The sequence below is a fragment of the Rattus norvegicus genome, chromosome 16, assembly GCF_021556685.1.
Source record: "Rattus norvegicus strain SHRSP/BbbUtx chromosome 16, alternate assembly SHRSP_T2T, whole genome shotgun sequence".
NCBI lineage: Eukaryota > Metazoa > Chordata > Mammalia > Rodentia > Muridae > Rattus > Rattus norvegicus.
Window position 1 is genome coordinate 19,242,512 of NC_141549.1, and position 12,589 is coordinate 19,255,100.

Consider the following 12,589-nt stretch of genomic DNA (forward strand, 5'->3'; position numbering starts at 1 on the left):
ACTGACATTCACAAATTATCCTCTGACCTCCACCTGGGCGCCCATTCACACAAATAAATAAAAGCAACTAGACAATAAAAAAAAAATTCGGACCATGCTTGGGTGGGCACTCACCGTTTGCCCACTGGTCTGAATGTAGAGCCTGTGAGTATCCTAGCACAGCCCCATAGATGTTCCCTGATAGACTGTGAGGGTGGAGCTGACAAATGGTAGTGGGAGGAGGAATGTCCAAAGACCAGCTTCCTGCTGTTCTATCTATCACCAGTGAGTCAAAGCCATAAAGATTAGCCTGCTGGGTTTCCTCTACTCTGACTCCTCCAGCCACATGGCCCCTTGTGCTGATCTTCCAACTGAGCACTGCCTCGCTGTGTAGCTGAGGATGGCCTTGAACTCCTGATTTTCTCTTCTGCCTTCTGAGTGCTGGGAGGGCAACTTTGCCTGCCTTGCGTGGTTTATTCACCGCTGGCAGTGAGCTCAGGCTCTGTGCATGCTAGGTAAGCACGCTACCAATGGGGCCACATTTCCAGCCTCCTGTATGTGCACACATGCACTGTGTGCACTCATGCACGCCAAGGGAAGAGGACAGAGATAGGTGTCCACGGTCTTCCTCCATCAGGGTTTAAAGCCTTTGATGTGTGTGTGTGAACATGGGTCACATGAGTGTAAGAGCACATGGGACTGGAAGGTAGATCCTATGGAGGTGGAGACACAGGCTGCTGTTGGATGCATGGATATTGCTGGTGGGCTCAGAACCCCAATCCTCTGCAAGAGTAGTGCATGCTCATAACACGGACCCACCTCTCCTGCCCTCCCACCCTGACCTTAAAAAGATGTAGCATTTGGTGTATTTTTTTCCACCTGGTGCCCAGAGGCAAGGACACCAGACTCCGTAGAACTAGAGTTACACTGACAACTGAACCTGAGATCTGCAAGAGCAGCCAGGGCTCAGAACTGCTGACCCACCTCTCCAGTCCTTACTGTTCAGTTTTTGAGGTAGATCTCTCACTGACCGTGGGTTCACTGATCCAACTAGACCAGGTGGCCAATGTACCCTAGGGGGGTTCCTGTCTCCCACCCCTAACCCCCAACCCCAGGAACAGACACTTGTGCCCTTGGCTTCTACATGAACACTGGGAACCCAAACTTGTCATGCTTCTAGGGAAGGCCCACTACTGAGCATGTCACAGGGTCTCACGATGCAGCTGAGGAGGGCAGTGAACCCAACCCTCCCACAGCTCCCTTAGAGTGCCCACGTGATCGGTGTGCCGACCTCTCAAGTGTTTTTGACTGGAAACCCCTGTGGGTGAGGGGCTCTTGTACTTTTCGCCTGAGTTGTTAGTTGACAGGCTAGGGGCTGGGGCCCTTCCCAGTCCCTCCTGGCAAATCCTGGTGCCATCTGGCAAACACAGTGCCCATCTGTAAGTGAAGAAGCCTGCTCAGCCTGAGTTTCTTCTTGGCAAGGGAGGTGGGATGCCTGCCAAAGAGGTGTGGGGTGATGTGACTGTAGGCCCAGGACCAGGGTTCCCTAATGGAGCCTGTGCTAGGCTGATACTGGTGCCCTGTCCCCTTCTGCCACAGGGCCAATTGTCAGTGGCTGCACTGCAGTGGCATCTGAGTTGGTGTCAGATGGCTACCCCAGCAGTTAAGGTGAGGTCACAAGCACAACTAGTGGCCCAGAGTCAACACAGGGGCTAATAGGCCTCCTCCTTCCTGTCCAGTGGGACCTTACCTGTTTGGGGCCCCTCACTATAGCTAAGTATGGTAGGCAGGGCCCACATGGGTCCATCCGCCAGTGACCCTGCACCTGTCATGCTGTGCAAAGTGGCAGCCCAGACAATAGGCCCTAGGGTCCTAGATTTGAGCAGAAACATCCTTCATTGACGGCTCCCTTGGTGGGTCTGTACCTCAGTTTCCCTGGATGCTGACTGAGGTTACCTGGGGGTGCTTGTAGGGTAGACTGGGGACCGAGGGAGGCTAGGGGATCATGGTGAGATACCATGAAGCTTGGAGTGTAGGATTGGTGATGTACAGTGAGGTGGCAGCCTGGGACTCTTTCCTCCAAGACCCAGTCCTGTCAGAGTGAGCGCCTGGTATCAGGCAGAGAGACCATGAGCAGACTTTATTGGCAGACAAGGAAGAGAGGACAGCATCCTGCAGCACACAGTGGGGTCACCACGGCATCTCCACCTTAGGCGCTGGGTGCGTACTGCAGTGCCAGGCGATCGAAATCGTTCTCCTACAGTGGGAGATGGGACACAGCATGAGACACACAGCCTTCTCCCTCCCCATCCCGAGGACAACCGCTCTGCGCACCTTGGCCTGGTACTCCTTGATGAAGGGGTGGGTCCTGTGTGCATCCTTCAGCTGTGACAAGTATCGGTTTGTCACCTGAGGAGAGTGGGGTGGAATTAGTCGGGCAGATATGGGGATCCAAAAGCCATGCTACCATGCAGGATGGGGTGGGAGCATGGGAGGGACCCTGACTCCCACCCCCAACGGAGAGCCAGGACAGGCTTAAGGGATCGGGAAGCACATCCACAGCTAGCCTCAGAGGTGCAGCAGAGGCTCCAGGGAGGGAGTGGCCAGGGCAGGTGATTGGCTGATGAAGCTTTTTGAGCTGTCATGTCCTAGGTTCTAAGACAGTTTTCAACTTCCTAAAGCTGTGGCCCTTTAATTCAGTTACTCATGTTGTGCTGACCCCCAACCATAAAATTTTCTTTGCTACTTCAGAAGTGTAATTTTGCTACTGTTATCAACTGTGAGGTAAAGATCTGCTATGCGGGTATGTGAAGGGCTCATTTAACATTCAGCTTGAGAGCCACTGTTCTAGGACCTAAAAGCCAGGCAGCTCCAGCCCAGCCCTGTGTACACAACACTGAGGACGCTGTCTGTCCTCAACTGGGACAGCAACAGATGCTGGCTCAGGGCTCAGCAAGCTGCACCCTGGTTACCTATGCAGAAAGCTGCACCAACTTCCTCTTCCCCCAGGTCTCCACTGGCCTCTACCTGTCCTGTTTCTGTCCTCACCACCATCCTGAAGGGGCTGAGGCCTAAGTCACACTCCAGCCTACCTCAGGGGGCTTGCCCAGGTGCTGTGACAGTACAATGAGGTTGATGAGGGTCTCAGGGTGGCCACTGTCCTGGAAAAAGATGGAGAACAGGCAGTCAACAAAACCCAGGCCCTGAACCCTCAGACCAACATCTGACTGAGGCCAGAAAGAGCCTGTCTAAGTTACCACAGGGAAGGCAGGTGGCACCAGGCTGTCCCAGAGTTTTCGTCATTCACTCTGTAAGGCAGAGGGACCATGGCCTTGTGCTTCCTGCTCAGCGTGGCTTGGGTCTGTCCTCCTAGCTTTGGGGGGCACCAAGTTTCCTTGCTCCACATTAAACTGCTGGATAATTGTGAAGTCACCCATACCCCTACGCCAAAAATTACATCGCCAGTCTTTCTCCATTGAGGCAGGGATGGCAGTGGGTCTACATTAGGTAAAGGTTGGGGACAAGCAGAAGGGAAACAACTAGTTGTCATCCTGGAGACCCCCACAGCAGGCAGCTGAGGAGGCAGTGATCTGGAGAGCGCACATGCTCACTAATCAGGTCACCTGGTTCCCATGGCCAGCTGTGCTGCCCATGCCGGCCAGCAGTGCTGCCCATGCCGGCCAGCAGTGCTGCCCATGCTGGCCAGCATGTGCCACACCCACCTTGTCCAGTGCCTCTTGAAGCACGCCCTCCGCGGTCTCCCAGCGGCCCTGTGCCGAGTGGCAGGCTGCCTGGCCATTGAGCAGCAGCAGTGTGGGCGAGCACTTGTCTGCCAGCTCCTGGAATATGTAGTAGGCTTCCTGCAGCTTCTCACCACCCTGTGGGGACACCTAGGTCAACTGCTGGTCACCTGCTGGCCCGACCCTCCATGATGCACCCCAGGGAGTCACTCTCTAGACCAGCTCAGGTCCCGCCTCCCTTCCAGCAGAGGACCCTGAGTGGAGGGATGAAGACACAGAGGCCGCCTGTCCCTCCTACACTGCCCGCTCTAACCACTGTTAAGATGCTATAGAAAAGGGGTTTCCAGGGAAGTGGTGTGTGTTGGGACCACAGGGACACTGAGTCTCTAAGCGGTAGAAGGCAGTGAGGCCTGTTAGGGCAGGCCTGCAACTCCGGCTCCTCTGAGGGCTGAGGCAGGACAGCAGTTCCCATCACCCTACAGGACAAACACCAAGGCTCCACCCCTCTGCACATGTTGTCCCATACTAGTAAACTACACACAGTAAACTCAAAGCCACTACGTGGAACCTTGTGAAGTTCTGTCTAAGGTAAAAATTAACACTCTTTTTGGCTTTTTGCAACAGGGCTTCTCTGTAGAGTTCTGGCTGTCCTGGAACTCATTCTGTGGACCAGGCTAGTTTTTTACTCACAGAGATCCACCAGCCTCTGTCTCCTGGGAGCTGGGACTGAAGGTGTGCACTCCTACCATCTGGCTCAAAAATTTTAAATTTTAAAAAAGGTCAGGGAGCTGAAGATGGGTAAGCAGCTACTCTTTAAATGGACCCATTGCTGGCATCCACTGGGCACACCACAGCCACCTGTAACTCCAGCTGTGAGGGGCTGACACCCCCTTCTGGCCTCTTCAGGTACTGCATGCATATGCAAAAATCAATCTTGTAAGAGGGGCAGGGCATGGGGTGCCTGCCTGTATCTCAGTACTAGGGTGATGGATGTAGGAAGATCAGAAATTCTACAACAGCCTCAGTCACATGGCCAATCCGATGACCCCTGGGCTATGTGACACTTGCTTTTAAAACAGAACAAAATCCTTCAAAGCTAAATTTAAATAAAAATAAGCAAACTATGGCCGGGATGTAGTTTACTGTGTAGCACTTGCCAGACACGAGTAAGACCTTGGGTTCCATGCCAGTCCCATAAGGAAAGAAAAAACCCAAAAACCCAAACTGAAACTAAGTAAGTACCCCTCCAGAAAACCTGGGGCCATTCCCACCCAAGAGGAGAAGCACTTGAGGGGCCACTGGGCTCTCCTGTAAAGGCCTGTGGGCAGAAGAGCTCAGAGAGGGGGCCAAGCCCAGAAACCAGAATGGGGCAGGTGGCAGGAGGCAGGCAGTGTGAGCTAAGGATGCCCGGCTGTCACCAGCCCACGAAAGGAGCCCTGAGAGCAGGGCAGAACCACTCCAAGTCTGGGGGACACTGAGAGCTGGCCAGCTGCCTGGCTGGACTCTCTCTCCAGGAGCCTCGTCAGTGTCTGCAGGGCTCTGCCATCATGTGCAGGTGAGGTTTGGTTAAACAGAGGGTGCAGCCACAGGAGTGACACTTCTTAGTCCCTGCCTTCCCACTTCCCGATTCCTGGGGAGCTTACCATGGCCAGGTTAACCCAGGCAGTGGCCAGCTGGGTGAGGGTGGCGTCCTCATCTTGCTCCTGCATCCGCTTCAGCTCCTTCCTGGGACATTAGAGGTCGGGCACTGAGTGGCCTGGGGGCCCCAGAACCTAGGGATGGACCCTGGCACACTCTCCTACTAGTCTGTGTGCAGCTGATATGGAGAAGACATGGCTGGCCCTCCTGTTGCCCCGAATGGTACAGATGCAGAGAGATGCTACCCAGGACAGAGCTCAGCTGTGTGGTACCATCTAGGGTAAGCTCCAGGCCTGCCACAGCCTAGGGAGCTGCTACTCCATCTCCAACAATCCCCACCCATCCCCCAAAGAACGGAGATAGGACTTGGCTTCCCACATGTCCTGCGCAGAGCCTCCCATCACCCTATAGGACAGTGTTTGCCCACAGCATGACAGAGGGAAGCAGAGCCCTACACCCTTGTTCCCAGCAAAGGATCCAGGAAGAGGCTAGGAGAGGGGTGTGTGTCACTTGTATGGGGCACAAGAAATAAGAGGCCTCGGGGAAGCTGAGGCTGACGTCTGGGTTGGTCTTGGCTGTGGCTCACCGGGCTAGGTCCAGCCTGTCCAGCTTGAGGAGGATCTGAATCGTCATGGCCGTGCTGTGGACAGGGCAGAGACAGTGGTTGGCAGGCACTTGGCCTTGCTAAGAGAAACACCTCCTCTTTTCCAGTGAGATGACAGGGCTCTGGGATCTTCCTTAGGCTCTTCGGGTGGGACCTGCTGCCTGTACTCCTCTGTAGGCCAAGCAGAGGGGCCCAGACCTACCCCTGCCTCTGTGGGGGGCGACAACACAGAGCACTTGCTTGATGCCATGGCCCCAGAGTACCTTTGCCTACCATCATCAGCCTCTGTCTCAGCTCCCGGGAAGACAGATGACTCATGTGGCCACTTGTCCCTGGCTTCCCTTCTAGACAGGCTGGCCCCAGGTCCTGTAGCCATCAGCTCCATTTCTACTGCTCTTCTATTTACGTTTCCTGCAGTTCCCAGATGGAACCTGTGATCTTCTGCCCCCCTTTCCTTCAGATAGGATTCCATGTAGCCTAGGCTAGACTCAAATTTGACATTAGCTGGGGGTGACCTTGAATTCCACATCATCCTCCCTCTACCTCCAAGTTCTGGGATGAAAGGCAAATGACCTTGCCTCCCCACTCCCACTTGAAACAAGCTCTCTCACTATGTTGCCCAGGCTAGCCTCAAAACCTATCTGAGAGATGGTCTGAGGGTAAGCACTTGCTATGAAGTCTGATGATTTGAGTTCAATCTCCAGGGCCCACAGGATGGAGAGCCAACTCCCACAAACTGTTCTCTGCTCTGCAGCACACATGCACTGTTGTACATGACTGTCCCCAAATTAGGGAGGAAAAAAATATGTACGTGTGTGTGTGTGTGTGTGTGTGTGTGTGTGTGTGTGTGCGCGCGCGCGCGCAGGCTTGAGTCACCTCCCTCAGCTTTCTAGGAGATGGGATTTTAGGTGTCTGCCTTGCCTGCTTATCCCCACTTTCTTTTTTATCTTTATTTTGGTAACTTTATTTATTTTATGTACAATATTCTGCCTGCGTATGTAACTGCAGGCCAGAAGAAGGCACCAGATCTCATTACAGATGGTTGTGAGCCACCATGTGGTTGCTGGGAATTGAACTCATGACCTCTGGAAGAGCAGTCAGTGCTCTTATCCACTGAGCCATCTCTTCAGCCCTATTTTGGTAACTTTAAACCCATTCTTGGACGACTCATACTCAAGTATAACATATTTTGATTGTATTCCTCTCTTACTCTCCCTCTGGGGTCCTTCAGCTTGGACTTACCTAGTTCTCTTTTCTTTGTATAGTATTTGTATGGATGTGTGTGTGTGTGTGTGTGTGTGTGTGTGTGTGTGTGTGTGTGTGCGCGCGCATGTGTGTGCCCAAGCAAAAGTGTGGAGATCAGTGGACAACTTGTGGGAGTGGGGGCTAGACTGGGCCCCAGTGAGACCCTGTCTCTTTTTTTTTTTTTTTAAAAGATTTATTTATTTACTTAATGTATATAAGCACACTGTAGCTGTCTTCAGACACACCCAACCCCATTACAGATGGTTGTGAGCCACCATGTGGTTGCTGGGATTTGAACTCAGGACCTCTGGAAGAGCAGTCAGTGCTCTTAACCACTGAGCCATCTCCCCAGCCCCCGAGACCCTGTCTCTTAAAGTAGCTAGAGGAAGCAGGCTTCAGGCACTCACCACTCAAGGCCGTCACCCTGGTGCAGGGTGCGCAGGGCTGCATCCGGGTTCTGGTCATGGAAGTAGATGGAGGCAGCCATGAGCAGGAAAGTGGTATTGGTCACATCCACACTTCTGCTCATCTCGCGGTCCAGCTCCAGTACGATGCTGTCCCTGTGAGATGTGGCTGCTCAGAGTGAGGCTAAGGCAGGAGTTGGCCTCGGGTCTCTGAGGGATCCCATTCTTCAGGATCGCAGAGGTGTCAGCCCAGGGTGCACAGGAACAAGCCACAGTGTGGCCAGGCTATCTTTACAGGGCACCAGGCAACCCCAACAAGCTGCATCAGGGACCAGCATTTGATGCCTGCAGCCATCCATTCTCATGCAGGTGACATAACTGGTGGGAACAGGCACTCCTGACTGGCTAGCTGTGTGCTGGAGGACGGCATGAGACAGCTGAGAAACTGCATCAGAAGTGATCAACTTCTGTGTGGTGGGAATCCTAAAGGCCTCTGTATGGCCTTGTGCTGAGCCCGTGAACAGGCCTGGCCTCAGGCGAAGCAGGTGAGATTTACTCTACCCTGGGTATGGCCAGCACAGCTGCTAGGAAGGGACGGTGTTCTTGAGTCTGGGGCTCTAGGACAAGGCTTGTTGAATGGTTCCCAGAGCCCCCACTCCATGTTCTTTTCAGTGCTAGGAAGCCAAGGCCATGTGCACACTTAGCACACTCAACATACAGCCACGCCCAGCTGAGCACAGCCTGTGTGGAAGGGGCTGTCATCACCTCCACTGAGCAGGGGAGGGAAATGGAGACACCAGAAGTAAAGGGATAGGAAGTAAGGACATCTTACCCTCTCTGCAAGTGGGAGCAGACCCTGGGCCCCAGGTTCTTTGGGCCTAGTGCCACCTGCCCTGGCCAAGCCTTACCTTCGGTTCTCACTGGCAAGGTACTCAGCAAACATTCGTACAGCCTGGAGCTCTGGAGCCGAGGAAGGCTTGATCTCGTCCAGGACCACACCATACTTCCTCTACGGTCATAGGTGCATGTCAGTCGTTCCTACCTGGAGGCTTCGTATTCCCAAACCACAGCCAACATCAGCAACCCGCTGCTCGAGCCAACAGTGCCATGAGCATCAGCAGCAAACGGCAAGCTCCTCATGTCTCCCCTGCTGCCGTAGCTGGGGATATGTGTCAGCAGTGTGGGGACAGAGGGCATCTGCTGTGCTCCACCTTCCCCCACCTGGCAGACCCCTTCCTGACACCTATGGCTACTTTTGGAGCCACCTATCTTTCTCACCCAAGCTGCTCTCATACTTGCAGCAATGCCCCTGCCTCAGCCTTCTAAGTGCTGGGGATTATGTGTGTGTCGCCATGCCCTGTTGAGAGAGTTACACGCAGTATTCCCCTGACCCACACAGAGCATGAAACCTAGGCTGTGACACACATTTTGTGATGAGGCTGACTGGCAGGCTCCTCCTGGGCACCTGAGCCCTGCCCTAGGCCAGAATGAAGAAGACCTTTTCAGAGGTCACTAGAAATCTATCTTTTTGAGCAGGATTAGCTGTGTAGCCCAGGGCACCCTCAAACGTGAGCTCCTCCTGCCTCAGGTGCCCAAGTGCTGGGACGACAGGTCTGTGCCATCTTGCACGGCTTGGGGGCTGTTTTTAGAACAAATGGGTGAAAATACACCTCACTGTTTTATGTGGGTAATGGTAGCACAAAGGAGGTGGAGGCTGGAGAAGCAAGGTCATCCTGGGCTACATAGTGAATTCAAGGCCAGCCTGGGCTATGTGAGACGGCTGCCAAGCCTGGTGACCTGAGTTCAATTCTCAGGACCTATACAATGGAAGAGAATGGATCCCCACAAGTTGTCCTCAGACCACACATACCCAACCCTCCCCATGATGAAGCATGGTGACCCAGGCCCCTGGGTTGACTGTCCACAGCTTTCCTGCAGAGTACCTGTGCCCTTCCCAGGCGGCCCACACTCACCTGTGCGAGGTATGCTCTATACAGGAAGACATCCCTCTCGACTTCTCTCTCAGGACTGGACAGCTGTGAGGAGATTTGTTGAGTGAGGCTGAGGAGCCTGCTGGGAGCTTCCCTGGTGCACTCAGGCTAATAGCTCAGGGCCTTAGCTGGAATCCAGGAGGCCCAGAAGCCCCAAAGGAGCCTCCACAGAGGGCACAGTGTAAAAAGCCTGATCTTATCTCAATGAGGCTGTCATCACCCCAGGTATCAGGGCACAGTGCCATATGGCTGCAGCAGCAGCAGGGCTGCATGCCCCAGCCCAGAAAAGTCCTACTGAGTTTAGAGTCCAGGCTGATCATGAACTACCTGAAATCTTCCAGCCTCGGCCTCCTGGGTGTGATACCTGGGGTGAGGACAGGGTGATGATATACTGTGTTTTGGGCACACAGGCTAGGCCATTCTGTGGTCGGTGGATACACACATTTATTTTAGTTAGCACCCAGGACAGAGTCTAATGATCCTCCTGCCTCAGCCTTTGGAGGAGCTTGGACCACACACCGAGGGGCCCCTGATCACTGCAGTCTAGCAACCAGCAGCTCTCATGTGGCCAGAAATTGCAGCAGGGAGAGGCCCTGCCTCAAGCCACCTACAGTTCTAGAGCTCTCCCTGCCTGGAAGAACAGATGGTGACCAGGCCACCTGCATGCTATCTGAAGAGATCCTGGGAACTCAGCAGAAGGACCAGCCTGGACTATGAGACATGCTGAGGGCCCCAGGGAGACTGGGCTGGCTGATGTCGGAGGTGGGGCTGCTGTGTACTTGTGGTAGGTACTAAAAGGGAAGATGAGAGAGAGGGAGCACAAGCTTCAACCAACACTGGGCGAGGACATAGGGTGGGGCATCTGACCAGTACACAAGAGTCTTGATGTCTCCCTAAACCTGAAAGGCATAAGGAGAGGAAGGAAAGATGCCGGTATCACAGAGAGTCACTGAAGTAGCTTGCTGGGTCAATGACTGGTGACTAAACATTTATTGTCCCGCATCCCTAAAGTTCAGAGTCCAGAATCAGGAACTTACACCTAACCACATAAGTCCTTAAAAGCAGAGACATAGAGGAAAGGGACCTATGGGAAGGGAGATAGAAGAGGTCCTAAGGATGACAGGACGCCACATCTGGCTGTTCTGAGATGGGAGAAGAGCCTGGGACTAGAGAGAACCTTCTAGGAGCTAGATGTCTTCAGTGAATACAGAGCCGCTGGGAAAGCTAGGAAGTGCTGCTTGTCCAGAACCTTAAGAAAAGAGAGCTTTGAGACCAGTAAGAACAAACCTCCACACACTACTCTACACACTTTACCCTAGCCACACTCCAGCCCATCATGCCCTGACCCTGGAATGCTACGCTGTTTTCACAGTCAAAATAGCCAGGCCTGAGACTACCACTTTCCTGGTTGCCTGCCTGGCCTCTGTTGCCGAGGCTACTGCACCTAGAAAGCCTGGAGTTCCATCAACTCTGTCTCTCACTGAGCCCAGCAGGAATGCTGTTTTCCACACACATGCAGAGAGGGATCAGTGATAGGTGATCCTGTCAACAACACAGGCTGTTGCAGACAATTCCCATTTTTAATGAACTAAAGACAAGCACAGGCTTGTCATCCTGCATCTGGGAGGGCTGAGGCAAGACTGCTGAATCTAGGGACAGCCTGGGCTACGTGCGACTGTTTAAAACATAAAACAAAGCCAGGGCTGGGATTTAGTCCGTAGAACACTTGCATCAACGCTGTGCTTCCCACCTCCAGTACTGCATAAACTGGGGCTGGCAGTGCACACTGCAATCCCAGTACTCAAGAGTGGAAGCACAAAAATCAAGAATTCAGTGTTCTTCAGCAAGATGAGGAATTCGAGGCCAGCCTGGGCTAAAGGAGACTGTCTTCATTTATAATCGGACTTCTCTTTTTTTGGGGGGGTGGGGTGGGAGGGCGAGGAGGGTACAGTCCAAGCCAGGATTTTTCTGTGGCACCCTGGCTGCCCTGGAAGTCGCTATGTAGGTCAGGCTGGCCTAAAACGCAGAGAACTGACTGCCTCTGCCTCTGGGTGCTGGGATTTAAGGCACGCGACACTACCTCTGGCTTGAGACTGTTATTAAGACAGATTACAGTATTATCCGACTGACCTAGAACCCCTCATGAAGATCAGGCTGACTCTGAACTAAGAGATCAGCCCGCCTCTGCCTCCCAAGTGCTGGGATAGAAGGCGTGCACCACGATGCCTGCCTAAACACTTAATGAAAGGGGAGTGAGGAGAAACGAAATAGTAAGAGGTTACAAGATAGAGCCAGTGGCGCACACCTGTCACCTCATCATTACCCTGACTTCAAGTCAGCCTGGGCTACGAATTGAGCTATCAATCAACTAATAAAATTTTGGAAGCTGGGCACAGGGGTGCACGCCTGTCAGCCTAGCACTCAAGGGGTGGAGACTGAAGGCGTAGGACTTCAGGTCAGCCTCGGTTACACAGTAAGTTCAAAACTATCCTTGACTATAAGAAAAACCGAGTCCGCCGACCAAAACCTCAGAACTGCTCCGCACGCTGCCTACCTTCACGCGCTGCGCCTCGTTAATGCACTGCTGGTAGCTGCCGATGTAGAAAGCGTTCTTCACGTCGAACAGCTCGTCTACCTCTCCAGAGCTGCCAGAGACCGCGCCGGGAGCCGGAGGAGCCATGTCACCACCCCTCTAACCGGTCTTCTTCCTGGGAGACACGTAGGCCGGAAGCAGGGACCTGCCGCCGGGAACTATGGGAAACGTAGTTCTATGGGACCAATAGGAGGCGTTGAAACAGAAACCATGCAAAGCCTCCCGAGAACTATAGATCGGATTCGATGAACAAACACAAGGTTTTCAGGACCAAAACACTGAAAAGCGGTCGAAGCTGGGATTGGTTGAGGGATCTGGAGCGGGTGGCTGCGCAGTGGCTCTCCGTGACGTCACATTCATCTGCCAGGGTTCGTTCACAACTTTCCCAGGCGGGA

At 53.5% G+C, this 12,589-nt stretch overlaps 1 protein-coding gene across 1 annotated transcript; it reads right to left on the reverse strand.

Annotated features, from left to right (window-relative positions):
- Positions 1-2,104: 2,104 nt before the first annotated feature.
- Positions 2,105-12,324, reverse strand: Cope (coat protein complex I subunit epsilon). The gene is made up of 10 exons (NM_001399438.1): positions 12,156-12,324; positions 9,584-9,646; positions 8,519-8,619; positions 7,614-7,766; positions 5,944-5,997; positions 5,363-5,444; positions 3,702-3,857; positions 3,072-3,140; positions 2,314-2,388; positions 2,105-2,236 (listed from the first exon to the last, which is right to left on the reverse strand). Exons 1-10 carry the CDS (start codon positions 12,279-12,281, stop codon positions 2,189-2,191), a joined length of 927 nt encoding a protein of 308 aa, NP_001386367.1. The 5' UTR covers positions 12,282-12,324; the 3' UTR covers positions 2,105-2,188.
- Positions 12,325-12,589: the final 265 nt, after the last annotated feature.

Coding starts and splice junctions, on each gene's coding strand:
- Cope (NM_001399438.1), bottom strand. CDS start 12,281: ATGGCTCCTCCGGCTCCCGGCGCGGTCTCTGGCAGCTCTGGAGAGGTA. Junction 3,858..5,362: donor CCTGGGTTAACCTGGCCATG/GTAAGCTCCCCA, acceptor GTGTCCCCACAG/GGTGGTGAGAAGCTGCAGGA. Junction 2,389..3,071: donor ACCTGGGCAAGCCCCCTGAG/GTAGGCTGGAGT, acceptor CACTCTCCTCAG/GTGACAAACCGATACTTGTC.